The sequence below is a fragment of the Cucumis melo genome, chromosome 2, assembly GCF_025177605.1.
Source record: "Cucumis melo cultivar AY chromosome 2, USDA_Cmelo_AY_1.0, whole genome shotgun sequence".
Classification (NCBI taxonomy): domain Eukaryota; kingdom Viridiplantae; phylum Streptophyta; class Magnoliopsida; order Cucurbitales; family Cucurbitaceae; genus Cucumis; species Cucumis melo.
This window is the reverse complement of record NC_066858.1, coordinates 6,211,987-6,225,698: the sequence shown is the minus strand read 5'-3', so window position 1 is coordinate 6,225,698 and position 13,712 is coordinate 6,211,987. Positions and strand designations below refer to the sequence as shown.

Genomic DNA, 13,712 nt, shown 5'->3' with positions numbered 1-13,712 from the left:
TCAAGCTCTGATACCACTTTGTTGGAAGCATGTGATAAAAATCCCAAATAAATATCACCAAATAGAATATTTGAGAGGAAATAAAAAGAACTTATTGGAAGACTTTAACTCTTTTTGTGTGTATTCTACTCACACTTGGACGATTTAAATTACAACATTTCAATCTTATTTATATGATTGTCATGAGCATAACTCATACCACAATTAAACACAACAATTTAAATCCTACATTTAATTAATGTGAAACTCTTACTCAATTAATTCTAACATTTTAACTCACGTCATTTTCTAACTCTCATAAATTAATTCACATATAACTTATTTATTTAAAACACATTTAATTTTCGACCATAGCATCAATCAAATCATCTCCTACATTCTCAAAAAAGAATGTGGTTTAAAGGAATTAAATAGTGAAAAATGGATTTTTCACTGGTTGATTCAGAATCATGTTTTCTTTTAGTTATTTTCATGTATTTATGCAACATACAAACAATTCAACTTGACAAAAGCATTCCCTTAATATCAATCTTTAGTATAAATATACAAGGGGCAGGGGAATGGCTATAGAGTAAAGCATTTGTCTAAACTAAACTGTTTTCCTTCTTTACTTATATTTTATCTGTACAACAATTTATAAGCTTAGACTCTCAGCCTTTTTGCCTATAAATGCATCAAACCATTTGTAACTTTCCATTAGTTTTCATGATGCCAAAGCTGTCCAGTAATCTGAAATGCATAAGCTCGTTGGAGTGACGATAATCCGAGACCAAATCCAGTTCGAGTCCTCCATTTGTCGCATTTCTCCCAACTAATCAAGGTGAAAAGAAAACATCAGCTTCATGCATTTTCATTTTTCTTCTTGTAGGTATGCTTGCACAAGTTAAAAGGAAACTCATAGTTTTCAAGATTTGACAGTGCCTTATGCTTGCTTGTATGTTTTTACTAATTTGCACACCAAATGTTAGCATAAAGGGAGAAAAACATTAAGGATGTTTAGGGTAAGAAGTGGGTTGTGAATTCCTAGAGCCTATAGTAAAAAGGAGTTAATACGACGTAAAATTGATGTATTTTTAGTCATGGTATCATGGACTCCTTAGGTCAAACAACTCTTACTCTCTCGGCTCTTTTGCTAAACACCTCCTTAATTGTTTTAGAAGTTGGAAAGGGGAAAAAAACTTGAAGAAGCCATTGAAACCACGTGATTTAAATGAATGGGAGGCAATAAATTTACCGTAACCTATCTACACAAGCTTTTAGTTTTATCCGTGGTTTAATATGGTATCAAAGTGGAGATATTAAATTCAAACCAACTTAAACATTTTCGATTCAATTTTTTAATATGTTACTAAAGTTGGACGTACTGAATTCAAATTTCTACGATGTCATTTCTTCCGTCCTTCATATAGTACTCTAGGTGTTGGATCTTACACTAATTTAATGTTGTTATGATAAGTATGTATGCAAATAATGTCTAGTCTTTGGGTGTTTGAGCACCAACTTGAAGTTGGTGGAGTAGGCTATTATACCCCTCAATGTTTGGGGCTTCAATTATAATAGTAATGTTTTCGACTATTATAACTTACTCTTAACTAAAGTATTGTTTTTTCAAATCATCCGTACCAACGTTTACTACTTGTTATAGTGTTTACTATTTCCTACTTACTCATCATCTCTTTCCTTTTTTACCTTATTTACTATATTTTCTACTCAAACTAACATAGTTTACTCACCAAACATAGATTTTTATAACCTACAAACTATAATAACTGTTATTTTCTAGAGTAAAAATAAATATTGCAATGGAAAATTGAAGACAAATTCATTTCAATTACATTCAAAGAAAAATACAGTATTTAAAGTCTTAAAAATAACTACCCACTAACATCATGACCCTAAACTTTCTCCACTAACATCATGACCCTAAACTTTCTCCACTAATCAACATGACCCTAGACTTTCTCCATGATTACAAATCATGAATGACTAATTCCTAAGAAATAGGAACAAACTTGGACTAAATTAACTTAACAAAGATAAACACACATGAGCATGTTTCAATCCTAAAGCACTTTCTTAACACTCCTCCTTGCTTTAGGAGTTGCAAACACCAAGTTTTGACCTTAGAAACTCGAACTTGCAAGTAGGCAACGGTTTAGTTAATATGTCTGCAACTTGATCTTCTGTTTTGCAGTAGACAAGAATCACCTCTCCACTTTTCTGCACTTCCCTTAAAAAAAATAACTTGATGTTAAAATGTTTAGTCTTCTTATAAAACACAGGATTATGAGAAATAGCAATAGCCGCTTTGTTATCAACAAGAATCTCCGTGCTTTTCTTCTGCTCCAGATCAAGGTCAAGTAAAATTTTCCTCAGCCATAAAGCTTGATTGGCAGTAGCTGTTGCAGCAATAAATTCTGCTTCAGCAGTGGACTGGGCTACAATCTCTTGCTTTTTCGAGCTCCAAGAGAAAACACCAGAGCTAAGAGTAAAACAGTAACCTAAAGTGCTTCTCATATCATCAATGGAACCTCCCCAATCACTATCAGAAAAACCAATCAGTTTGAACTCCTTGCCCCTAGTGAACTTAACACCAAAATCACTTGTGCCTTTGACATATCGTATCACTCTTTTTGCTGCCTTAAGATGTAATTCACTTGCACAATGCATGAAACGAGACAAAATACTCACAGCATTCAAAATATCAGGTCTTGTTGCTGTGAGATACATCAAGCAACCAATTAAACTCCTAAAATATCCTTCATCAACTTTGTCAGCACCATCTTCTTTGCACAACTTCTCTTTTTGATTCATTGGAGTGCTTACAGCCTTACACTCATCCATCTTAAACTTCTTTAGTATTTCCTTTGCATATTTTTTCTGGCAAATGAAAACTTCACCTTGCCCTTGCTTGATCTCTATGCCAAGAAAGTAGGACATGAGCCCGAGATCTGTCATTTCAAACATCTTCATCATCTCCCATTTGAAATTTTGAATATGATCTGCATTGTTTCCTGTAACCAGTAGGTCATCAACATACAGTGAAACAATAAGAATGTTAGTACCATTGTGCTTAACATATAAGGTTGATTCTGATAGACTTTTCAAAAATCCCAAGCTCAGTAAATGTTCATCAATTTTGCTATACCAAGCTCTTGGAGCTTGTTTTAAACCATAAAGAGCCTTCTTGAGAAGATAGACTTTATTTCTTTCACCTTGCTTCTCACATCCTTCGGGCTGCTCAACATAAATTTCTTCTTGTAAGACACCATTCAAAAAAGCTGATTTGACATCCAACTGATACAATTTCCACCCCTTTTGTGCAGCTATTGCAAATAGTAACCTGATTGTGTCCATTCTAGCAACAGGAGCAAAAGTATCAGAGTAATCAACACCAAAGATTTGAGCATACCCTTTAACCACAAGCCTGGCTTTGTGCTTGTTAATCGAGCCATCAGCATTAAGCTTGGTTCTAAACACCCATTTAACTCCAATTACCTTCCTATCTTGAGGTCTGTCAACAAGGATCCAAGTTTTGTTCTTCTCTATCATTGACAACTCCTCCTCCATTGCAGCTATCCACCTTTGATCTTTCTTTGCTTCTGCATAGTTTGCAGGTTCACACACAGCAACATTGCACCTTTCATAAATATCAGAAAGCAACCTTGTTCCTCTCACGGAAGCATCATCTACTATTTCATTCTGCCTGTCATCTTCCTCTTCAATGCTTGAATCAAAAAACTTGAATTTCATCTTTTCCAAGGTCTGACCTTTCTTCTCTGCATCATCAAAGTTCCACTCTTCATCTTCCTCGAAGTGAACATCCCTGCTCACGACAATCTTTCCAGTTTGTGGTTGGAAAATTTTATAGGCTTTGCTGATAGAACTATAGCCTATAAAGACACCCGGTGAAGCTCTCCTATCAAGTTTGTCACGCTTGCTCTGTGGAACATGAGTGAAACACTAACAACCAAATACTTTGAGAAATTTCAATGATGGTTTGTACCCATACCATGCCTCAAATGGTGTCTTTTCCTTCAATGCTTTTGTGGGAAGCCTATTTTGAAGAAATACAGCTGTATTTGCTGCCTCTGCCCAAAACTTCTTTGGCAAACTCTTTTCATGCAGCATGCATCTTGTCATCTCCATGATGTATCTATTTCTCCTCTCACTAACTCCATTTTGTTGAGGAGTGTAAGGAGCTGTAAGTTGATGTTTTATGCCTGAATCTTCACAAAACTTGTCAAATTCTGCCGAAACATACTCCTTCCCATTGTCAGACCTTACCATTTGAATTTTGCAACCACTTTCATTTTCAACTCTTGCCTTGAACTTCCAAAAGACATGAGCAACCTCTGATTTAAACTTCAAGAAAAAAATCCAGCACATTCTGGTGAAGTCATCAATAAAAGCAATATAATAGAGACTACCTTTTAAAGAAGGTGTTCTCTGAGGACCTGCAACATCTGTGTGAATGAGCTGCAATTTTTTAGTGGCTCTCCAAGATGACTTGGGAAATGACTTCCTATTTTGCTTTCCAAAATGACACGCTTTGCAGCTTGAGATTTCTTCACTAAGCTTGGGAAAATCAAGTGCCAACTCCGTTAGTTGTAGCAGCCCTTGATGATGATAGTGACCGACTCTTTTGTGCCAAAGCTGTGTTTCATCTTCTTTGAGAGCAAAAACAGATTGCTTCTCCTCTAAAGGATTAAGTGAAAAACTTTTTCCTTTCATTTTTACTTTGAAAATATCTTGATTTGCTGCATCCTTAATCAAGCAATATTCATTTTCAAAAGTAACTTTAAAACCTTTTTCAATAAGTTGACCCACACTCAACAAATTTTGGTTAATGTCAGGTACAAAAAGAACATCTTGTATATGCTTTGTACCTTTACAACTGGCAATCGCAATAGTCCCCTTTCCTTTGACTGAGATGTAGTCTCCATTGCCAATTCTGACTTTGGTGATATTTGTTGGCTTCAGATCTTTAAACAACTCCTTGTCATGAGTCATATGGTTGGTACATCCACTGTCAATCAGCCAGCTTTCATTTGACTCACCACCCACGAAGCATGTTGCCACAAACAATTGATCCTCCTCCTCCTCCTCCTGATAAGCAATTTTGGCCTCTACACCTTGTTGTTGATTATTGTTCCTGCAAATTACAGCTTCATGCCCCATTTGGTTACATTTGGTGCACTTGGCGTTTGGTCTCCTCCAGCATTTAAAAGGAGGATGACCCTGTTTATTGCAATGTGAACAGGGAGGATAGGATCCCTTCTTGACTCCTGCTTTGTTGTAAGTTGAAGATTCTCTAGTAGAAATTTGATTCTTCTTGAAAAACTTCTTCTTCTTATTGTTCCTAACGTTCTCATGATGCTTCGCTGGCAAGGCTCCTTCAACAGCACCTTCTTGCCTCATGGCTCTTCTTTGTTCCTGCGCTTGCAAAGCATTGAGTATCTCTGCAAGAGTGATTTGAGTCAAATCTTTGGTATTTTCTAAGGCAGAAATAGATGCCTCAAATTTTTCAGGCACTGATACAAGAATTTTTTCTACAATTCTTGAGTCCTTGAACACAGAACCAAGTAATCTGATTTGGTTTGCAATGTCCAATAACCTAACAGAATACTCTTTAATTGATTCTGTTTCCTTCATCTTCTGCAACTCGAATTCTCGAATCAAGTTTAGCACACGCATTCCTTTGATTCTTTCATCTCCCTCATATTCTGACTTGAGATAATTCCATATCTCATATGCTGATCTCAGAGTCATAATTCTAGTGAAGATAGTAGATGAGACTGCAGCAAACAGACATGCCTTTGCCTTGGATTTCTTTGTCTTCTTCTCCTTTTGCGCTTTGATTTGTGCCATGGTAGGATTGTCTGGAAGAGCAGGAATTTCATAATCCTCTTCCACTGCTTCCCAAATGTCCAAAGCTTCCATATAAGCTTCCATACGAACTGCCCAAACTTGGTAGTTGTCTCCATCAAATATCAATGGAGAAATTGAAGTGAAACTAGAACTTGTTATGGCGTCCATGACACAACAACTCACACTCACAGATCCCTTAAGAAGAGAGCTCTGATACCAATTGTTATTTTCTAGAGTAAAAATAAATATTGCAATGGAAAATTGAAGACAAATTCATTTCAATTACATTCAAAGAAAAATACAGTATTTAAAGTCTTAAAAATAACTACCCACTAACATCATGACCCTAAACTTTCTCCACTAACATCATGACCCTAAACTTTCTCCACTAATCAACATGACCCTAGACTTTCTCCATGATTACAAATCATGAATGACTAATTCCTAAGAAATAGGAACAAACTTGGACTAAATTAACTTAACAAAGATAAACACACATGAGCATGTTTCAATCCTAAAGCACTTTCTTAACAATAACCAACTCAGTGAACTGCTAAATTTTTTACTATGCCTCTTATAGTATGTTTAAATTGAATGTTACTTACCCTACCATCCCTTAGCTCAAACACGACAGCATCTTCAGAGAATTGAATTGGTTTAGTAGAAGCAACCTGCAAAGAATTTGGAATCTAAGAAAAGCCATATCTCATAGTGTAATAATGCCATTAAAATGTAAGAATCTAACCTTTGGATCACAGTTTTTGTCAATAGCCTTTACATCTTCAACTTCCTTCTCCAATGCAAGCTCTTCATCAACACAAATTACTCCTTTTCCATTTTTTGAATTCACCTTCCCATCTCTATCAAACTGATCTGGGAAGCCACAGTTTCTCCATTTCCATGTGTCTTGTTCAATATATCTTAGGTATATTCTTCCATCTGAGCCAACAAGAAACAATTGATTACCTTCAAAGCACGGCCCGGGCGTGGTGGTGAATGTCACGCCTCTATCTGGTCTTCCATGCTCCACCCAGTTCCAACCATCCCATGGATTCCAATGATATTCAATGAGACCACCATCTTCAGAGATCATAAACAATGAGCCTATAAGAGAATATGGTGATGGTCTTGTTGCTGTTCCAGGCATTCTTGAGAGAAGTAGATGCTGAGACTGATGATGTTCATGCCATAACTCGGTCACTTTGTTGTACTGATATAGTCGACCATTTGTTCCGATCACGAACACTATGTTTTCCCGGAATGTTTCCTGATCTACGATGCTTGCAACTTTGGTGTCTGGAGGATTTTGGCAGTTTTTCCACTTGAATTTCCTTAGTGCAACCTGTAAAATTTTATATGCAACTTCATGTGAAATGCTATAAAATCGACCATAAGAGTGCAAGAAAGTGTAAACAATAAAGAAATAGATAGATACATTTACAAAATTTACTAACAATGTGTTAGCTACGTCCATGCTTTGATGGAAATATTAGTTTATTATTAGAGAGAAATATCATATAATAAAGATCGCAAAGGTGCTAATAGAGTTGGAGTGGAAGTGTTTTTATATAGTTCACTCCTTTAAACCTCAAAACCAAAATCGTAAATAACATAAATACAAATACAACGTAGGATTTAGAGGTAATGTCCCAAAGCCCCCAAGACACTTTACTCTACACCTGCAAGACCTCGTGCTTGGTCATTCAAAGTGTCAAAAGTTAGATTCAAGGCGTTCCAACATGAAAAGTGTACGCCTAAAGACAATAGACATAAGTTTAAGTTTTTAACTTCAGTCCTAATTTAACATCATATCATACCAGAAGATTCTAAGTTCTGTCATTTCTTTCCTGATTGATGCCAATAGTTTACCTATTGTGTTTCCTGAGTGAAATTAACATTAAATATATCCTATCAGCTTCAGTTTCGTGTAGTTTAACAGGCATGATTAATTCCTTGAATCACAAAATCTTCAAGTTCTAATGTTTGAAGATGTGCAGGATAGATATATTTGCATTAAGCCAAAGTGCACTTTATGCTAACATTTCTCATTCATGAAACTTACTGTGAATTGGAGCAATCTTCCTGTTTTACTAACAAAGAAAAGTGCATCTTCTGTTGTGGTCTTCATAGATTGACCTAAGAACTTATCCCAAGGAGCACCTCCAATCACTTGTTTCCCTCTTCTAAGAGCAGTGCAGTTTGTCCATGCAAGTTCTTGGCTACTTCTTTCTCTAATCAGCAAACTACCATAATTATCAACTAAGTATAAACTTCCATTGTAATTACCAACTGCACCTTTCATAGGAGTTGAACTTTCATGCCTCAGCCACAACCATACATCTCCAGTGTAAAGATACTCAAAAGTCAAGCCATCAACTGTTATGAGGAAAAACGAGCGTCCTCCATGCATCACACGAAGTCGGAAGCTGTTTTTCGTCCATTTTTCAGCTAGAAGATCAAAACTATCAGATGATTTTTCAGACAAACTCTCTGATGTTCTTGGTAATAAGTAGTTTTGTTGTGGTTGGCTTCCCTTTGGTCTTCTTGTTGCTGATCTTCTCGTCCCTTGATCATTTATATCATCTTTAGTTCCTGCAATGCAATTTGTTGGTCCACGGTGTTCGGTGCAATACTCAGCATTCCATCCCTCGGACTCTGGTGCATCTAGGATTGACCATGTATATTTAGCTGATGGTTTTCTTCTTGAAGTAGCGTGATGAGTTGGCCCTGAATTTTCACCACCTAATCCTACAAGATGAAGTTCTCCGATCCTACCGTCATCCAATGCAAACAATAGCCGTCCGACTTGAAACTGTAAACCACCAATACCTCTTGCAGCTTTTGCATTCAAGGGATGCTTGTGGTTTACCCAAGCATCTGGTGTTTCTTCCTCCTGACCATGACCTGCTTTTATGAGTGGAAAGAAAGTTCAATACGAAGGATGAACTAGATCTTCTAAACTCAATTAATATTGTTAGTTAACTCAAACTGCAAGTTTAGTTTTAGTTATCCCTCTAATAAGAACAACAAATATCACCAAATCATCTATTGTATCTGTTAATTTGACTTATCATGGTTATTTTCTTTGCAAAAACTCTTCCTCTTTTTTATTAATGTCAAGAAGGTGGTTTTTACCTGGATGAATATTCGTTCGATATTCAAAAACGAAACCAGAAGACGTGGTGAGAAACAGCGAGAAAAGTTTCTCATTTGTTTCATCTTGAAGGGCTGGTAAAACTGATGTTAGTTGATGATCTTTTGGTCTTCCATGGACAATCCATTTCCATTTCCTTTTGTTCAATCTTCTTTCTACCAAAGTACCATCCTGAAATTTGTTTTCCCTTAACAAACTCAGAGAATAACTCTTTTAGGTTCATACTAACTCAATAGCAAGGTGAATTTTTCTCTATTTAGTACCTTAGTTAAAAGAAAGAGGGATATGGAATGATCTCCATTCAAGCTATGTATATAGCAACCCCGCGATGGAATCAATCGGAGATCTCGTGCTGCTCTATCTTTCCATACATGCTTCTTCCACAGAGGCTTTGAGTTCCTATCATATTCATAGAGATCTCCCACAGAGCTGCATTTCACAATTTCTTTTTTACCTTAATCTGATAATCTGTAAATTCAAAATGGAAAAGAAATAGTTTATCTTTCTAATTTGATAAACAGCATTTTGAAAATGAAGTATTAGCCTTTCTTTTCTTTCCTTTCTTAGATCAGTTCAAGATCTACATTAGTTGAGGTTTGTTTAACATTGATTATTGTCCAACAAATAGAACAATGTTGTTGAGGTTTCTTTACTTGAGCACCTCTTACTCTAATATTATGTTCGAACTATGAGTAAATTCCTGTAACTTATCTGCAACCATTGACAACTAGACAAAAATTGTGTTCATGGTGAAGCTTTTATTTAGATCTATGAAAATTAAAGAAACACACATAAGTAAAATTAAGAACCTTATTGTATACACAATTTCTGTTCTGAAACTAGCAACATCTGCTATTGCTGCAACATTGGCGTCGCGGGGCTGGCCGTGATCTACCCATCTGTTCTTCATTTTCAATAGCAAAGTTAAAAAATATAAGATTTCTTCACTCAAATGTTAGTTGAAAGGGAAATTGATCTTTGAAAGCTAAGTCTTTGTCTTTTCTACTCATCCTCCTGACATTTTACCTTGGAGGCTCGAGCTCAGTTAGTTCTAGCAGAGTTCCATTCTTTGTAGTGAAATAAACTCTCCTGGTTTAGCAATAACAAAGAATAAAGTATTATTTCATCATGAAAATTTACACACACAGATACAAAATAAGAAGAGAATGAAAAGGAAAAGCCTTACATTCCATCATGAGAAACAACACCAGCCAATAGTTGGACTGGAGAGGCATGTTCTTCACTAGTTGTTTGATCAGTTGTTGGTATTAATTCAACCCAAATTGGTTGGGAACCATCATTGATCTGCAACTAAGAAAGAAAATGGAAACAACTTCATCACTTGAAGACCCAGTACGTTCTAAAGTTTTCATTTGCTATTTTGCCAAAATTGATTCAAGTCTTGTACAACTTTCTTGAACTATATTCTATAGTAATATTTCTTTTGATCTGTTTGTATCTATTGGAATGCCTTGAATCTATTATATATGTATTCTACGCAACCAAAAATCAACAAAATTCGTATTTATGTTATTTACTTTATCTACGATCTTGACCATAAGGTATAGAGGGTTATGTTATATAAAGTCTCTAACTCTACCGTCGCATTTGAATATGTAATCTATTATTTTTCTCCATAATAAGTACCTTTTTTTTTTTTGCCATAGAAACACTGTTAATGAACTGCATAAATCTCGATGTGATTTCTCTATTCTTTGTGTTTTCTTTTAACCGTACCAATATCATATTGGTTTTTCAAAATAGGAGAGATAAGTTCTTGGAAGTTACCTGATACAAAATTCCTGCTTCAGAAAGAGCTAGAATTGAGTGATTGACACCAAAAATGGAGACAGCAAGACCTGCTGATATTGGCAAATCATGAGGACCTATTACCCATTGAACTCCATTCCAAAACCTCTCATATATTGACCCACTTTCACCAGTGATCCAAATAGACATATCTGAAATTTTAGTCAATGACACTCTTTTTCTTAAAGTCAAATCAACGTGAAACTTCTCTACTTCCTTCACTTTTTCCGACTTCTTGGTCTGCTGGAAACCGTCATACTGTTTCTCCATCTTCTCCAATCTGTTATTGATCTGTCCAACCTTGGTGCAATTACCATTTCTACAAGTGGTAAGATCATAAGGAAGTTCTACTTCAACCCACTTGTTTGAATGCTCTTGGAACTTCCAAAATCTATCCGTTTTTAGCTCGAACTTTCGATCGAATTGTTGAAGATGATGATGTGGGCAATATGAGTTGATTGATCCTAAAACTTCTGAGGTGCTTTCAAAGATAACCCAGATGAGAATTAACATATGGAGCATAGTTTTGGTAGCTGAAAAAAAATCTAATTTTAAACAAAAATGAAAAAGAAAGCTAAAACTTTTGTGCTATGTGGTGTCCCATATGGACCATAGCAGAAAAGGGAAGGATCATAAACTACTCAAATGGAATTTTTTTTTTCCATTCATTGAAAAATTTTCTGGATCATTACAGAGAAAGAAGGTTTTTAGATGATAAGTTAATTGATTCATTGAAGAAGAAAGTTTGTCATTTTTGTCAACTTTGATGAGTTAATGATAGAAAAAGCAGTGAAAGTTTGTTTGATGGGTTTTTTTCTGTTCACCTAATTCTAATGAGTTTTCTTTGCTTTGTTTTTCTTTTAAAAAATAAAATGAAAAATGACAAAAGGAAGAAAGAAAGAGAAATTTCCTTCTCCATTACTCTCTTTTGAATGGACAAAGGCTTAATCTCTGGTTTAGTAAGGTTGAAGACTGTCTGTTATTCAATCTCAACCGTCCAATTTTCTTTCTTTAAATCAAATGAGAAGTCCAAGTGTTTGGTGCAAAATCAGGGCAAAATAGTAATAGTTTATGTATCTTAAGTTGGTAGATGGGAAACTAGAGCCCATTTGATGTTTTAGTTCTGGTTTTTAGGGTAACTGCTTGTTGATGCATGGTTGATGAGTAATTGGTCTGTAACCCTTTAAAATTAAATGTTCGTATTCCTAATTTATATTTGCTATACACAGAGAAAAAGTAACTATTAAAAAAAAAATGACGGTTGTTATGATTACTACAACTATGTAAGTTTAAATGTCTAATTTTAACTTTTTTATAAGTTTGAGTGTTTAATTTTTACGTTTAAAATTTTGAGGTTGTCTTTTTCAATTTTCCTAATCATTTTATAACTTTTAAAATTTTCAAGAGGGCGTTTACATCATTTTAAGAACGATGATATTAGACGAAAAAAGTTATGGTTTTACATACATGTGAATATTTGGGTCCTCTTTGTATACACCTCATTTATTAACATGAGAAAACGACCGAACCATATGCTTTATTTAGTTGTCAAAGTAGCAATTCATTTTCTCTAAACTCCTTGTTATAGCTATAGATCCTAAGTGACTATTAGATTGGTAGTTTATAAAAGTGTTTTTTACGTATCAATTATAAGTATTTAGCATCTTTTTTGTGTGGGTCTAGTCATACGATGATGTAGGTAATCTTCAAATTGTCTATTTTATCAAATTAAATATATAGTATATTCAAAGTTTTAATAAATGTTTTATTGTAGTGAAGTTTTAATTGAATCAAACTAGTGTATGGTGGAATGAAAAATGAAACTTCTATAACGTTAAGAAGGATCAAATTCACACTAAACCAAGCCTTAAAACTTAATTACATATTTAGTCTTGTTTTAAGATACTAACTCATTAGGTATCAAAATCATTTTATATAGTCAACTCTACTCCATTAAAAATCGCTTATATTATATATTTTTAATACAATTTGAAACCTTTGACTAAATTTTAAGAATTTAGATTTAAAAAAATGAGATGTTTACATCTTTTTTTTATGAAAAAAGTTAAATTGAAACTAAAGGATTGTTGACGAATGAAGAGATGAAACTAAATTGGATACTTTGATGTAAGAATCTAACGAATGTAGAATGGACCCACATAGTGTCATCTTCCAAATTGTTTTGGATTATGGTCCCTCACTTTGATTGCTAACACCATGATGATGTAAGTACCTAATTATTATAAACCATCTAACTTAAATTATTACCATTTTAGTAATTTCTGACGTATTGCTTTAAAATTTAATTTCATCCTTTTATTTTAATCTTTTTAATTTAAATACTTTTTTTATTTCTATACTTTTAGTTATGGTCGTTTTGTTTCTTATACTTTCGTAAAGTTTATTTTAATTCTTATACTTTCAAAAGATTTATTTTATTCACTGTACTTTTAATTTTAGGTTTATTTTGATCCTTATATTTTTTAAAAAAGGAACATTTAATCCTTTCATTTTTAAAGGATTAAAATAGTCACTTTTAAAGTTCAAAGACAAAGATAAATCAAAATATTTGTAAGTATATAAACTAAAATGTACTAAATTTAAAGTAGAATATTTTAAACCCTAAAACTAAAAGGAACCAAAATTTTATCAAAAATCATATAAAGGAGAAATTTTCACCTAAATGATTCAATATTTGTGATGCCATGAGTGTTACATGACAAAAGAAAAGAAAAAAGAAAGAAAAAAAAATGCATATAAATGTTAATTGTTTAAGTTTTAAAAATTCATCTTTTGTTTCTTTGTTTTTTAAACTTCATGTCATTGTCTTTTAATTATCCAATTGAATTGTCCACAAGAATGGTTCAACCTTTAAAAT

General features: G+C 34.1%; 1 protein-coding gene across 4 annotated transcripts; it reads right to left on the bottom strand.

Moving 5' to 3' along the window:
* Positions 1–502: 502 nt before the first annotated feature.
* LOC103492016 (uncharacterized) lies at positions 503–11,586 on the bottom strand. Of its 4 annotated transcripts, none has more exons than XM_008452179.3 (10): positions 10,814–11,586; positions 10,212–10,330; positions 10,052–10,114; positions 9,835–9,924; positions 9,289–9,454; positions 9,007–9,196; positions 7,934–8,778; positions 6,617–7,213; positions 6,477–6,542; positions 503–811 (listed from the first exon to the last, which is right to left on the bottom strand). In XM_008452179.3, exons 1-10 carry the CDS (start codon positions 11,354–11,356, stop codon positions 704–706), a joined length of 2,787 nt encoding a protein of 928 aa, XP_008450401.1. In that variant the 5' UTR covers positions 11,357–11,586; the 3' UTR covers positions 503–703. The 4 variants fall into 4 exon arrangements, with proteins under 4 accessions (XP_008450401.1, XP_008450399.1, XP_008450400.1 ...); XM_008452177.3 differs by having other exon boundaries at positions 10,212–10,336; positions 10,814–11,585; XM_008452178.3 differs by having other exon boundaries at positions 7,934–8,775; positions 10,212–10,336; positions 10,814–11,584.
* Between the last annotated feature and the right edge of the window lie 2,126 nt (positions 11,587–13,712).